Raw genomic sequence first — 16,320 nt, 5'->3', positions numbered from 1 at the left:
AACAATGAAGGACAATCATTGTCCGTGGTGGCCATAAGAGTTTACGGTTACAATCCATACCAGCCTAAGACACAGGACAGCACCCCTATCACATCACTAACCATCAATTATTATGGTCAAAACAAATCACTCTCCAATTAATTGAGCTTAAATGCATGATCATTAAAACAAAATCCTTTTGAAAAAATCTGTTTGGATCTTCCCTTAGAATCCTGTAGATTTCTTACATAACAAGTCTTTTTTTTTTTTTTTTTTTTTTTTTTTTGCGGTACGCGGGCGTCTCACTGTTGTGGTCTCTCCCGTTGCGGAGCACAGGCTCCAGACACGCAGGCTCAGCGGCCATGGTTCACGGGCCCAGATGCTCCGCGGCATGTGGGATCTTCCTGGACCGGGGCACGAACCCGCGTCCCCTGCATCGGCAGGTGGACTCTCAACCACTGTGCCACCAGGTAAGCCCAACAAGTCATTTTTCATAGGCATTCACACTAATCATGGAACCTTATTAAGGACAATGATCAATTACTAAAGAGACACTCTGCAACTGAGCACAAAAAAAGGTTACCTTGTGATATCCAATGATGAAGACTGAACTTGGTTTTTCAGCCACAGAGCAGATAAACGTAGGAAGGTACTCTGTTTATATGTGTCGCCAGTTTGATGGACCAATAAATTCACACCAGAGAGCCAAGTATTTTTCAGTTTACTGATAAGAAAGTCTAAAATCAAGATGTCAACAGTGATTCATAATCCCTATGAAGTAACTATAATCAGTACAAAATGTCTGAAAGAACTCATTGCAGATCTGAGATTTGTAAGGTACCATTAAGAAAACATAAAATTACTATTCAACGGCTAAAACAAAATAACTATGTCATAAATACACAATAATGTAAGCTAACTCATGCCATATAAATGTAAAAATGCTAAGATTTTTAAAGTCAGCTTTTTTCTGCTCTGAACTTATTTATAAGAGAGTTGACCTTTTGGAGATATAAAAAATATTATACCATTTTCAAATAGAAAAGTTAGTATTAAAGAAAGGGTTGGGGAGGAGGCTTTTCCATTAAAACCTTTTTTTTTTTAAGAGTATTTTTTACATTCCTTTCACAAATAAGTCTGAATTAACATATAAGACAGGAATATAGTCCTTAAAAAGGGAATCTCAATTTCATTTTACTATACACCAAGATTGAATGTCTTTAACTATAAGAGAAGAAGGTATTAATGTCCCCCTTTATAAATATGGAAACTGAGGCAACAAGAAATTAAGCAACTTGTGAGAGCTACTGAGTGAAGGAGCTAAGATGCTAACTCACCTATCATGGCCCCTTTCAAAACCGTTTCCTTGATATCAAGTAAAAACTTTAGACATAATGTCTACATACACCTTTAACTTGGTTTCTAAAGCTGAAAGTGTTTAAGATTTGTAGTCCTTTACTCAAAATGCTTTCAAAGTTCAAACACATTATGATTCAATTAATAAAGCCTGGGCACTTACACTATGAAGATCAGAGCCGGAGATTCCCAACAAAACATTTGAGCAGTAGGCTATTACCTGGCAAATGTGTTTTTTCTTTGCTCTCAGCACACAACTGAAAGAGAGTTAACAATAAATCTTCAGATGATGGCATTAGCAAGCATCCTTTTGCTGAGCTGAAATAGTTATAGGCCACATCACAGATAAAAGACACTGATGAGTCATTATTTTCAGCTTCTGACAATTTCTTTGCTTTGGATAAAGTTTCATGAAGTTTAACAATAATTCTTTCAACATATACTTCTCCAATCAAGTAATCTACAGAAAAAAATTCAAACAGACAAAATACAAGAAATATTAACAGTGTGTTTTCCTTTTTTTAATCTTTGTTTTTAATTTTTTAACCAATGTATTTTAATACTTTACTTGGGGTTAACATTCCATCTTGGTCTCGCCATGTGTTGTTTTTTTTTTTAAAAAAGTTGTTTATGTTTTATATAAAAGAAAATCACATCAACAAATCAATCTGTTCCCCACACATAAAAGCCCTCACATTAAAAAAAGCTATTTTAAATTAAGTAAAAAAGCAATGCTAGACAAAATTAGAGTGAATGGCTAAATTCAAAACCCTTTAAAATATAAAACTAAAAGTATTAAATATCTTCCAAGTCATGTTACAGAGATTTATAAACATTTAGGGTGCTTACAAAATTCAGATATTTGAGTGAACTAAATCTTGTTATTCTCAACTAATATTATGCAAACTGAGCAGCATGGAATCCTCCCAAAAGGTGAAAAAACTACTCCCTCCCTACTAAAAAACAAAAGCCATATTTTTACCTACCATTTTTAACATGTTGGGATAATACCAAGCTTAAAAGAGACCATCTTTCTGAGAAGTAATATTCAGAAGGTACTGTGGATTCCAAGTCCTTATTACAAAGATGATCTGCCAAGGTTACCAATTTCTCGCCAAGGATATCTCCTTTTAGCCAAGGAGTTACTAAAGCATGTTTATCTGAACTAGAACATGCCTAAAACCATAAAATTAAAGCAAAGATTAGAAGCAAGATCAAAAAGTAGACTTGCCAAAATATTACTTGTACCATATTACCTCCTTTCATCATCGTGGCCTCAACATCGTCCCCCATGCCTCCTCCTCAAGTTCTAAGAAGGCTGGTATCTTCCCTATTCCCCACTAAGCCTTGCTTATGTATGCTTCCATGCTTTGTTCATTCTATCTTCCCAACCATAAATATTCCCCTTCTTCTTTATTTATGAAAATCACATCCATTATTTGAGATTTAGTATAAATCCCACCTGCTTTGTGAAGTCTCCCCCATCCATGCCAGCCCATACTCATCACTGCTTTTCTCTGAATCTCTAGAGCACTCACTAGGTTGTATTATTATTTATAATGTTTCATCTGTGTATGTGTTATTTCCAATGAAACTGTAAGTTCCTTGAGAGCAGAGACTGTCTTAAACTTCTTTGATACCTGCTATCAACACTGCAGATATATTCAATGAATAATGAATGAACTTTAAAGACAGATTTTAAAATGCTCTACAAATATTAAATTTTTGTTCATTAATTTTGCTAAAGAACAATTAACATATAATAGTGGTAAATTACTTCAATATGAACAATGGGACTTATCATTTGCCCAAATTTTCTGAAATAGTTACTGGGGTAGATAGCTGACAGCAACTGGTTTATTTTCGTGGGGTGGGGAAGCAAGGAAAAAAACTGTAAATCCACCCCCAAAAGCATGGTGATCCATGTTCCCAGAGCTTCTTTTGGTTTAAGGGCTGAGAAGAAAGGAATTTGCAACTTGGCTCATTTCAAAGCAATCTGGAAAAAAAAAAAAAAAAATCCAAGTGCAGATTGGGTAGTGCCCCCAAAACTGTTTTATCTCCTTATTTAAAAAATTGTAGGTAATGAGAGCTTCTATTTTAGTCCAAGCTTTACCACTATTCTGGCTTTATGACCTTAGACAAAGCTCTTAACCAAAGCTCTTAACCAACCTGGGCCTATTTCCTAATTTGAAAAATGAAGGTTAACTTAGAAAATCTCTAAGGTTCTTTCTGGTTACAAAAATCAGGTTTGTTTTTAAGGAAGCTGACTTTAGGACTCTGCTCATAAAGTATGATGTTGCATAAAAACGAGAAAAACTAGAACTTAGATGGCTATAATATTGGCTTTCCTACGATAGCTTACCAAATAAAACCAATCTATTTTATAGAATCCTACAGAATCCAAAAAGCAAACTTCTGAATAAAATGTCTCTCAGGTTAAGAAGACATGAAGTCCAACTTCTCAATGTTTTAACATATCCACAGAAAGAATCTAACAGGGGTTAGGGAGACTAGTTAGTCACAGAAGTACAGGAAGCAAACACTGGCTATGAACTTCCAAACACTGCCCAGGAAGAGTCTTCCAAACAGATGTACCTGAACTACAGATGTACCTGAACCTGGCAGGTACATTCCTAAGTTGGAAATGGATATATCCATCTTTATCTTACCAAATTATTAACTATATACTTTTGCTCTGATTCTAGACTTATCAAGCAGCTTTCTCATAATCTGGCTTTTCACGTAGCCTGCCTATAGGGAGAGGAGGTACTGAATAAAGTAATTCAAAATGGTGTGCCAGTAAGTTATATTTCCCATTGAAAAAGAGTAAATTAATACTCTGTATTTATTTTGTAAAAATAAACTATTGGGGGAAATAGGGAGTTATTGTTTAATGGGTATAGTTTCTATTTTACAAGGTGAAAAAGTTCTGGAGATTGGTTGACCAATAATGTGAATAAACAACACTACTGTACGCTTAGAAATGGTTACTCTGGCAAATTATATGTTTTTTTCAACATAATTTAAAAAGACAGAAAAAAAGAAACTTGTAAATTAGAGTTATGTAAGTAAAATTTTAAAATAATGAAAAAATTCTTTAAGAAAAGGAAGACTTTTAGGCAGCTAGCCATAACATTTCTATGGTTGGAAAAGTGTTACATTATATCATTTACATCTTCATTAGGAAAGAATACTTAAGCCATTTAAAAATTTTTCTGAATTATGTTTCTTGATTTCTTTGTATCATTTTCATCACTAATTTTCTTACTTAGTCAAATGGCAATTAAATAAAGGTGGGAAGACTTTAGTTTGCCTGTACAGTATTCCAGGGTAAAACAAACTTAATTTCCTGATGCGTTCTACTCAAAGAACCATTCAATCCATTTCTACAGAAGAAAAAATAACTAGGATAACAGCAGAAACCTTAGTTTAAAAGATAAACTAAGATAAATGCTTAACTCTTCCTCTGTTACCCGCTAGGGAAGAGACGCTGGATCTTCCAGAACCTGTTCATTCTTCCCTGATACTCCTAACCAGAAAAATAATACTATAGAAAGGTGAACACCATGGCTTCTCAAATTATGAGAAGAAAGTTACAATAATAAGGAAGTTCTCTAACAGAGACACCTAATCACATACCATTATGTGAATATAGCTGTGGTTTAATTTTTGTATACCTATAAATACAAAAAAAAAAAAGAGAAAAATCTCTAAGATACCTTTTCAATGACCTGAAGAATAGAATTCCATTTCAGATCCACCTAAAAGAAGAAAAAGAGAAACAATCTGCTAGAAAAAACAGTAACTGGTAAAATTTTTTATAAGTAAATGAAGTGACCATGGAACCACTACAAAACTAAAACATTTTTTTACCAAGTCCAGCTTTAAAAAGTATGGACTGAAAGAACTTACCCTTTTATTACCAAGCTTTTGTCATTTTAACATATTTACTCTTACTGAACAGCTACCCAGAAGTCTCACATACTTCCCAATCCCAATCAAGAATATATTGTCTTTAAACTGACATTCATAGTTAAGAAACAGTCCCCAAATAACTCCCATACAGGTCTCGTTCTACTCATCCATAATCAGTGTGCCAGTGTAAACCATTATAGTTTAAAAAGATACAGGGAACTCCCTGGTGATCCAGTGGTTAGGGCTCCATGCTTCCACTGTAGGGGGCACGGGTTTGATCCCTGGTCGGGGAAGAAAGACCCTGCATGCAGGCATGCATGAATGAATGAATAAATGAAAATAAAAAGATACAGAACAGTAATACCTCAATTAGATCATCCAAGACAGCTTTTCTTTCCATATGACTATCACAGCAACAAAGGGCACTGTACAAAATGTCCACCAAGAAACTAGCATCCTTCCTTTGATCTTCATTTAGCCAACCTATTACTTTCTGGTATAAAAACTGTATCGCGGGATTTTTTTGTGCCAGTTTGGCTATTTCAAGAGGTTTGGCTTTGACAATACTCTGTTTTTCATCACCTAACAGCACTTTAAATACTTGGCTTGAAGAGAAGGAGTTGAGCAGAGTGGAAAGAAACCTTAGATGTTGCTCTGACTTTTGTTCATTGACATAATTAACACTCATTTCTGCTAGTTTACAGACTAAGTCTTCCAAAGGTTTTTTCCTTAGGGGTGATATAAGGTCTGAGCAACTGTGAGTGAGAGAAGGTTCAGCCATTAATTCAGAGCCTCCACTATTCTCTCCTTCTGAGGAGACATATTTCTCATTCTCTTTATTACTTTCAGGCATCTCATCAGCAAATCTAACCTTACCAACGTTTTTTTTATTTAACTTCAAGGAGCTCTTTGGCTTCTGAAGGACCTGTAATAGGTTAGAAACACCCAAAACTGACTTAACATCGGTTTCAGGCTCATTGATTTTCTCAACACAGATCTCTGACAGTCTTTCCCAGAAATTCAGTAGCACTTTCTCCAAACTGTAAGCTGTTTTATCATCTTTATCCAAATCTGCTTTGGCTTCCCATGAACTTAAAGTTTCTGCCAAATGGTTAAATAGCTGCTCATCTTGCAATCTTGGGTCTTTGAGAACTGCATCAATAAAAGGAATCAACTAAAAGAGAAGATAGACATATTAAAGTTCAGTTGTCAGGGAAAATGAAATTTAAACAAGGTATTTGTAAAACATTATAAATTTTCATATTTAATAACTGAAAAACATGAATTTTTTCCCAGAACTATGAAAAGAGTTAATTTGAACCTGAAAATCATCTCCATATCATTCAGAGAGCCTAACGATTTCACTGTATCTCCCCGAATTACTTCTTTTTTATGATATAATTGACGAAGATCATTGGTCATCAACTCTTTGGATCTTCTGAACTTATTCAAAGTGTTTTGCTTTTTTCTAAACCAATATGAAAGACATATAGGACCCACAGAATTCAGAATGCTTTCTCTTAAATTACAAAGATAAGAGAAATTAACTATCTGAGACATCAACTAGGATCTAGGCTTATGTAATCATATTAATTTCCTACCATAAGGAACCATATTCCAGGACCCGCTCTCATCACTAGTTCTAAAAGCCAAGCACAATTGCTCACAAAAGGATAAATGTACTACATATTTTAGAAGGAACAAGATGATTATAATATAAACTAAAATACAAAATGTTGAAAATTGCATCTTCTAAATTGTTTTGCATTGCGACTCTCTAAAACAGAGTTTGTAGAACCAGAGAGTGACAAGTACTTAGGCATTATGGTATCATGATAACAACTAACAATACAGAAATTTTCGCTTATTGGTCAGCAATACACATTACCTAATTTGTAAATCATAAAAATGAAATCTTTACAAGGAAGGCTAATTAATAAAAATGGCAACAAGACACAATGAGCTTGATTCTTTATAGTTAGTGTGCAAAGGCACTGATGATTTTTACATTATAAATACCTGATCATTGACGAGCATCTCTTCTATCTCTTCCTCACCTAAGTTTTGCTGCATTATAAAACGTAAGCATTCAAAAAAAGCAGATATTACTGCTGAGCACTCTGAAAAGCTGGTTTTGGTTCTTTCTGTTGATAGCCTAAGAAATAATAAATACCTGTGGCTTATTCCTTCATGAAAAAGAAAATAAGCAATACAAAAATACCAAAATAAAGGCATGAAAAAGAATTTCTAAAAATAATTTCTTCAATGAAAAACTAAGAACAACTAAAATACAGCCCGATTAGAATATAAACTTGAAGAACTATGAAAAATAGCATATCTTCAAAAATGTATCAACAAAAGATAACATTTATTTTCTATTCATGGACCAATTCATGTGCAAATTTCAAAGAGAGGACTTAACCAAATAAAGATAATACTGTAGTGGAAAAAAAAAATTTTAATCATTAATAAAACTGGGTATCTTTTACTAAGTTCAACAAATACGCTGAAATGACGTTTTAAGTGTGACTTTAAACAGCTATTATATTTAAGTTAATGGAAAAGTTCACTGGTTCATTTTCTGCACTTGGGCATTTGTATTTATCAACATACCAAAAAATGGGTCATTGAAAAAGAGCCTATTTCCACCTAAGGGCCTTGCCATAATTTATCTCACTTTCTGCTGCATACTACCACTGAAGTGTTGAAAGTACCCAAAAAAAGAATTCCAATTGTAATTCTCTGAAAACTTTAAAAGTGTTTAATGAACAGCAAAACAATTTGGGGAAATTTACATATGATAATAACAAGTATGTCGTTCTGCCCATTTATGAAAATAAGAAAAAATCTATTTTGCTTTAAAGGTCAAGAATTTAAATTCCTTACCCTGCAACTAGGGAGGTGAGAAAATTTTTGAAGAAATCCAACTTTGGATCTGTAATAGACTGAGGGAGTTTGCTGATAAATGGCAGAAGATAAGGATATATGACAGCAGCCAGACCCCGACCTCCTTCACGAACCATAGCTGACAGCTTGGGAAACACACTTTTTTTTGCATTTACATGAAGCCAACAGTCCTTCCCAAAAAAAAAAAAAAAAAAAAAAGATTATAATAATAATTAGAGATCATAAACATACATTTCCCAATTAAGAGAGAAGACATATAGACTCTCAAAAATAAAAATCAAGTATTCTAACTAAAGAGGGTCAAAATCTCTCACCACCATTAAAAACTAAAAGTCTGAAATTATAAGAAATTTATTACATTTAGTAATTGTGTATACAACATACTTCCAGGACAATATTGATCAGAAATAACTATTTAGGGACTTCCCTGGTGGTCCAGTGGTAAAGAATCCACCTTACAATGCAGGGGACGTGGGTGTGATCCCTGGTCAGGGAACTAAGATCACACATACTGCGGGGCAACTAAGCCCGCACGCCACAACTACTGAGCTCGCACACCTCAACTAGAGAGCCTGTGTGCAGCAAACTACAGAGCTTGCACACACTGGAATCCGTGTGCCACAACTACAGAGCCCACGTGCCCTGAAGCCTGCGCACCGCAACTAGAGAAGAGAAAACAACCCGCACGACATAACTAGAGAGAAGCCCGCACATAGCAATGAAAGATCCTGCATGACTCAATGAAGATCCCACGTGCTGCAACTAAGGTCTGAGGCAGCCAAAAAAGAAGTAATATTTAACTGAAAAGACTTCTATAAAAGCTGCTTTCTAAACAAACAAACAAAAAAAACCTGCTTTCTAAAAGGGACAGCAATATTTAATCTTAAATATAATATTCAGATATGTTGATTTCATTGGGCCATGTAAGTTTTAAAGGATATTGATATTGACTAAACTGAAAGTAAAATAAAAATGCTATACCATTTTATAGTCAGTTTAAGATTTATACAAAGCTTTGGATTAAATATTTTATTCCCAGGAAAGCATTTTTCTAGCAAGTTTTAAATATTACAATCTGATAGGCTCTCTCACATGGTATCTAAGGCTTCTAAAATACAACTAAGAAGACAAATATTCCCAGCTGTACTAAATGTACCTCTTTAACCTACCTCAATAGTTGTAAGTGTGTAAAGCACAGCTTCCCAGAGAGCAGGGCATACAATGGGGTCACTGTCATCAATGCTAAGAAGGACAGATGGGCTCACTTTGGATGCTTCATCTTTCATCAACTGTGGAGTACGCTGGCACAAAGCAGAAACTAACTCAAAATAGGCTGAGCGGATCTGAAAGAAAAAATGGAAAGCTGAATTAAACTAAAGCCTAGTCAAGGTATGATAAAATTTTATTTATGGTAATGGCAGGTAGGCTATTCATACTAACCCTTCCATTAATAAAACTAAAGGGGCTAGAAAAAATACTTTTTAAAAATCTGAAGAACACCACAGAGCTTAAAAGACATTAGGAATTACCAAGCCAAAAGTGAAGGCAGAAAGAATTCAACTTTCTATTTCTTTGGCTCAAGCAAATACAAATCCTCTCTAGTGTAAGAAGCCTTCATCTGGGGGCTCAAATTACCCCTATGAATATACTAGTCAGCACAAAGTTAAATACAGCCAAACAAAAAATAAGACACCATGAGCCACTATGCAGAAACAAAAGATAACACAGAGACCTGAGGCTTTAAATCTTATAATTATCTATCAGTTACAAGCTCCATATCAACAATGTTTATTATATTTAAAGAAACAAAAGTTTAAAGAAATTTGAACGGAAAACGATCTTAGAAAAAGCACAGCAGATCTGAAAAAGAACCAAGCACAATTCCTAAACTAAAAATAAATACACAAATAAATAAGAGCACAATTCATAGTTTAACAGCGTCATACTCAACATTAAGAGTTTACAACTATTTCCATTAAAGTAAGAAACAAGAAAAGGAAGCCCGCTACCACCACTTCTATTCAACGTGGTACTGAGAACCTAATTAATACAGAGAAAAGGGGAAAAAAAGAAACTAGAAAGTAACCCAAATTACTGTTTATAATCATAGCAAAATAAAAGGCTATAAAAAATATTCCAAAAAATCTAAAGACAGGACTTCCCTGGTGGCACAGTGGTTAAGAATCTGCCTGCCAATGCAGGGGACATGGGTTCGAGCCCTGGTCTGGGAAGATCCCACATGCCATGGAGCAACCAAGCCCGTGCACCACAACTACTGAGCCTGCGCTCTAGAGCCTGTGAGCCATGACTACTGAGCCTGCACACCACAACTAGTGAAGCCTGCGTGCCTAGAGCCCATGTTCCGCAACAAGAGAAGCCACTGGAATGAGAAGCCCGCGCACTTCAATGAAGAATAGCCCCCGCTCGCAACAACTAGAGAAAGCCCACGCCCAGCAAAAGACCAAAAGCAGCCAAAATATAAATTAATTAGTATTTTTTTTAAAATTTAGGAAAAGGAAAGCTAAAGACAAATAATAAGAACAGGAGGAAGAGGAGGTTCAAGATGGCGGAGGAGTAAGACATGGAGATCACCTTCCTCCCCACAGATACATCAGAAATACATCTGCATGTGGAACAACTCCTACAGAACACCTACTGAACGCTGGCAGAAGACCTCAGACCTCCCAAAACGCAAGAAACTCCCCACGTACCTGGGTAGGGCAAAAGAAAAAAGAAAAAGCAAAGACAAAAGAATAGGGACGGGACCTGCACCAGTGGGAGGGAGCCGTGAAGGAGAAAAGGTTTCCACACACTAGGAAGCCCCTTCGCGGGCAGAGACTGCGGGTGGCGGAGGGGGAAGCTTCGGAGCCACGGAAGAGAGCGCAGCCACAGGGGTGCAGAGGGCAAAGCGGGGAGATTCCCGCACGGAGGATCGGTACCGACCGGCACGCACCAGCCGGAGAGGCTTGTCTGCTCACCCGCCGGGGTGGGCGGGGCTGGGAGCTGAGGTTCGGGCTTCGGAGCTTAGATCCGCAGGGAGAGGACTGGGGTTGGCGGCATGAACACAGCCTGAAGGGGTTAGTGCACCACAGCTAGCCAGGAGGGAGTCCGGGAAAAAGTCTGGACCTGCCGAAGAGGCAAGAGAGTTTTTCTTGCCTCTTTGTTTCCTGGTGCGCGAGGAGAAGCAATTAAGAGCGCTGCTTAAACGAGCTCCAGAGATGGGCGCGAGCCGCGGCTATCAGCACGGACCCCAGAGACGGGCATGAGACGCTAAGGCTGCTGCTGCTGACACCAAGAAGCCTCTGTGCGAGCACAGGTCACTCCCCACACCGCAGGAGCCTGTGCAGCCCACCACTACCAGGGTCCCGTGATCCAGGGACAACTTACCCGGGAGAACGCACAGCGCCTCAGGCTGGTGCAATGTCATGCCAGCCTCTGCCGCAGCAGGCTCGCCCCGCATTCGTGCCCCTCCCTCCCACCCCCCACCCCCGACCCCCGCCCCGGCATGAGTGAGCCAGTGCCCTCGAATCAGCTGTTCCTTTAACCCTGTCCTGTAGGAGCGAAGAGCAGACGCCCTCCGGCAACCTACACACAGAGGTGGGTCCAAATCCAAAGCCGAGCCCCGGGAGCTATGCAAACAAAGAAGAGAAAGGGAAACCTCTCCCAGCAGCCTCAGAAGCAGCGGATTAAAGCTCCACTATCAACTTGATGTGCCCTGCATCTGTGGAATACCTGAATAGACAACGAATCATCCCAAATTGAGGAGGTGGACTTTGGGAGGAACGATATATTTTTTTTTTCCCTTTTTCTCTTTTCGTGTGTATGTGTATGCTTCTGTGTGTGATTTTGTCTGTATAGTTTTGCCTTTACCATTTGTCCTAGGGTTCTGTTTGTCCGTTTTTGTTTTTTTTTTAAGTATAGTTTTTAGTGCTTGTTATCATTGGTGAATTTTTTTTGGTTTGGTTGCTCTCTTTCTTTCCTTTTTTTTAAATTAAATTTTCTTTTAATAATTATTTTTTATTTTAATTATTTTATTTTACTTTATTTTATCTTCTTTTTTTCTTTCTTTTATCTTCTCCCTTTTATTCTGAGCCGTGTGGATGAAAGGCTCTTGATGCTCCAGCCAGACATCAGGCCTGTGCCTCTGAGGTGGGAGAGCAAAGTTCAGGACACTGGTCCACAAGAGACCTCCCAGCTCCACATAATATCAAACGGCGAAAATCTCCCAGAGATCTCCATCTCAACACCAAGACCCAGCTCCACTCAACGACCAGAAAGCTGCAGTGCTGGACACCCTATGCCAAACAACTACCAAGACAGAAACATAACCCCACCCATTAGCACAGAGGCTGCCTAAAATCATAATAAGGCCGCAGACACCCCAAAACACACCACCAGACGTGGAGCTGCCCACCAGAAAGACAAGATTCAGCCTCATCCACCAGAACACAGGCACTAGTCCCCTCCACCAGGAAGCCTGCACAACCCACTGAACCAACCTTAGCCACTGGGGACAGACACCAAAAACAACGGGAACTACAAACCTGCAGGCTGCAAAAAGGAGAACCCAAAAACAGTAAGTTAAGCAAAGTGAGAAGACAGAGAACACACAGCAGATGAAGGAACAAGGCAAAAACCCACCAGACCTAAAAAATGAAGAGGAAATAGGCAGTCTACCAGAAAAAGAATTCAGAATAATGATAGTAAAGACGATCAAAACTCTTGGAAATACAATGGAGAAAATACAAGAAACATTTAACAAGGATCTAGAAGAACTAAAGAGCAAACAAACAGTGATGAACAACACAATAAATGAAATTAAAAATTCTCTAGAAGGGATCAATAGCAGAATAACTGAGGCAAAAGAACAGATAAGTGACCTGGAAGACAAAACAGTGGAAATAACTACTGCAGAGCAGAATAAAGAAAAAGAATGAAAAGAATTGAGGACAGTATCAGAGACCCCTGGGACAACATTAAACACACCAACATTCGAATTATAGGGGTCCCAGAAGAAGAAGAGAAAAAGAAAGGGACTGAGAAAATATTTGAGATTATAGTTGAAAACTTCCCTAATATGGGAAAGGAAATAGTTAATCAAGTCCAGGAAGCACAGAGAGTCCCATATAGGATAAATCCAAGGAGAAACATGCCAAGACACATATTAATCAAACTATCAAAAATTAAATACAAAGAAAAAATATTAAAAGCAGCAAGGGAAAAATAACAAACAAGGGATCAGGTTAACAGCTGATCTTTCAGCAGAAACTCTGCAAGCCAGAAGAGAGCGGCAGGACATATTTAAAGTGATGAAGGAGAAAAACCTACAACCAAGATTACTCTACCCAGCAAGGATCTCATTCAGATTTGACAGAGAAATTAAAACCTTTACAGACAAGCAAAAGCTAAGAGAATTCAGCACCATCAAACCAACTTTACAACAAATGCTAAAGGAACTTCTCTACGCAAGAAACACAAGAGAAGGAAAAGACCTACAATAACAAACCCAAAACAATTTAGATAATGGGAATAGGAACATACATATCGATAATTACCTTAAATGTAAGTGGATTAAATGCTCCAACCAAAAGACACAGACTGGCTGAATGGATACAAAAACAAGACCCGTATATATGCTGTCTGACCTAGGTCTGACCCACTTCAGACCTAGGGACACATACAGACTGGAAGTGAGGGCATGGAAAAAGATATTCCATGCAAATGGAAATCAAAAGAAAGCTGGAGTAGCAATTCTCATATCAGACAAAATAGACTTTAAAACAAAGACTATTACAAGAGACAAAGAAGGACATTACATAATGATCAAGGGATCAATCTAAGAGGAAAATATAACAATTGTAAATATTTATGCACCCAACACAGGAGCACCTCAATATATAAGGCAAATACTAACAGCCATAAAAGGGGAAATGGACAGTAACACAATCATAGTAGGGGACTTTAACACTCCACTTTCACCAATGGACAGATCATCCAAAATGAAAATAAATAAGGAAACACAAGCTTTAAATGATACATTAAACAAGATAGACTTGATTGATATTTATAGGACATTCCATCCAAAAATAACAGAATACACATTCTTCTCAAGTGCTCATGGAACATTCTCCAGGATAGATCATATCTTGGGTCACAAATCAAGCTTTAGTAAATTTAAGAAAATTGAAATTGTATCATGTATCTTTTCCGACAACAACGCTATGAGACTAGATATCAATTACAGGAAAAAATCTGTAAAAAAAAAAAAACACGTGGAGGCTAAACAATACACTACTTAATAACCAAGAGACCATTGAAGAAATCAAAGAGGAAATCGAAAAATACCTAGAAACAAATGACAATGAAAACACGATGACCCAAAACCTATGGAATGCAGCAAAAGCAGTTCTAAGAAGGAAGTTTATAGCAATACAATCCTACCTAAGAAACAAGAAACAGGGGCTTCCCTGGTGGTGCAGTGGTTAAGAATCCGCCTGCCAATGACGAGACACGGGCTCAAGCCCTGGTCCGGGAAGATCCCAGATGCTGCAGAGCAACTAAGCTCAAGCGCGACAACTACTGAGCCTGCACACCTAGAGCTGGTGCTCTGCAACAAGAGAAGCCAGGACAATGAGAAGCCCGCGCACCGCAATGAAGAGTAGCCCCCGCTCAAGAGTAGCCCCCACTCACCGCAGCTAGAAAAAGCCTGTGCATAGCAACAAAGACCCAACACAGCTATAAATAAATAAATAAATAAATAAATAAAGTTTAAAAAAAAAGAAACATCTCAAATAAACAAACTAACCTTACACCTAAAGCAATTAGAGAAAGAACAACAAAAAAACCCAAAAGTTAGCAGAAGGAAAGAAATCATAAAGATCAGGTCAGATATAAATGAAAAAGAAATGAAGGAAATGATAGCAAAGATCAATAAAACTAAAAGCTGGTTTTTTGAGCAGATAAATGAAAATGATAAACCATTAGCCAGACATCAAGAAAAAAAGGGAGAAGACTCAAATCAACAGAATTAGAAATGAAAAAGGAGAAGTAACTGACACAGCAGAAACACAAAGGTTGAGAGATTACTACAAGCAACTCTATGCCAATAAAATGGACAACCTGGAAGAAATGGACAAATTCTTAGAAATGCACAACCTTCCAAGACGGAAGCAGGAAGAAATAGAAAATATGAACAGACCAATCACCAGCACTGAAATTGAAACAGTGATTAAAATTGAAACAGTGATTAAAAATCTTCCAACAGTGGTGCAATGGTTAAGAATCTGCCTGCCAATGCAGTGGACACGGGTTTGAGCCCTGGTCTGGGAAGATCCCACATGCCATGGAGCAACTAGGCCCGTGAGTCACAACTACTGAGCCTGCGCGTCTGGAGCCTGTGCTCCGCAACAGGAGAGGCTGTGACAGTGAGAGGCCCGCGGACTGCGATGAAGAGTGGCCCCCGCTCACCACAACTGGAGAAAGCCCTTGCACAGAAATGAAGACCCAAAACAGCCAAAAATTAAAAAAAAAAAAAAAAGTCTTCCAACAAACAAAAGTCCAGGACCAGATGGCTTCACAGGCAAATTCTATCAAACATTTAGAGAAGAGCTAACACCTAACCTTCTCAAACTCTTCCAAATTACAGCAGAGGGAGGAACACTCCCAAACTCGTTCTACAAGGCCACCATCACCCTGATACCAAAACCAGACAAAGCTGTCATGAAGAAAGAAAACTACAGGCCAATGTCACTGATGAACATAGATGCAAAAATCCTCAACAAAATACTAACAAACAGAATCCAACAGCACATTGAAAGGATCATACACCATGATCAAATGGGGTTTATCCTAGGAATGCAAGGATTCAATATACGCAAAACAATCAATGTGATACACCATATTAACAAATTGAAGGAGAAAAACCATATGATCATCTCAATAGATGCAGAGAAAGCTTTCAACAAAATTCAACACCCATTTATGATAAAAACCCTGCAGAAAGTAGGCATAGAGGGGGCTAACCTCAACATAATAAAGGCCATATATGACAAACCCACAGCTAACATCGTCCTCAACAGTGAAAAACTGAAAGCATTTCCACTAAGATCAGGAACAAGACAAGGTTGCCCAGTCTCATCACTATTATTCAACATAGTTTTGGAA

The 16,320-nt window shown here is 37.7% G+C and overlaps 1 protein-coding gene across 1 annotated transcript in view; it reads right to left on the bottom strand.

Moving 5' to 3' along the window:
* The window catches only part of LTN1 (listerin E3 ubiquitin protein ligase 1), a 65,229-nt gene that overhangs the window by 30,523 nt on the left and 18,386 nt on the right, over window positions 1-16,320 (bottom strand). Inside the window, exons 7-14 of the mRNA XM_060010428.1 lie at window positions 9,327-9,500; window positions 8,137-8,327; window positions 7,270-7,405; window positions 5,615-6,424; window positions 5,055-5,096; window positions 2,322-2,511; window positions 1,556-1,795; window positions 563-716 (exon numbers count right to left, since the gene is read on the bottom strand). Coding sequence (XP_059866411.1) covers window positions 563-716; window positions 1,556-1,795; window positions 2,322-2,511; window positions 5,055-5,096; window positions 5,615-6,424; window positions 7,270-7,405; window positions 8,137-8,327; window positions 9,327-9,500 — 1,937 coding nt within the window. The remainder of the gene's footprint in view (window positions 1-562; window positions 717-1,555; window positions 1,796-2,321; window positions 2,512-5,054; window positions 5,097-5,614; window positions 6,425-7,269; window positions 7,406-8,136; window positions 8,328-9,326; window positions 9,501-16,320) is intronic.

This window comes from Delphinus delphis, chromosome 4 (assembly GCF_949987515.2).
Source record: "Delphinus delphis chromosome 4, mDelDel1.2, whole genome shotgun sequence".
NCBI classification, from domain to species: Eukaryota; Metazoa; Chordata; class Mammalia; order Artiodactyla; family Delphinidae; genus Delphinus; species Delphinus delphis.
Note: the sequence above shows the minus strand (reverse complement) of the source record. Positions and strands in the feature narration are given on the sequence as shown.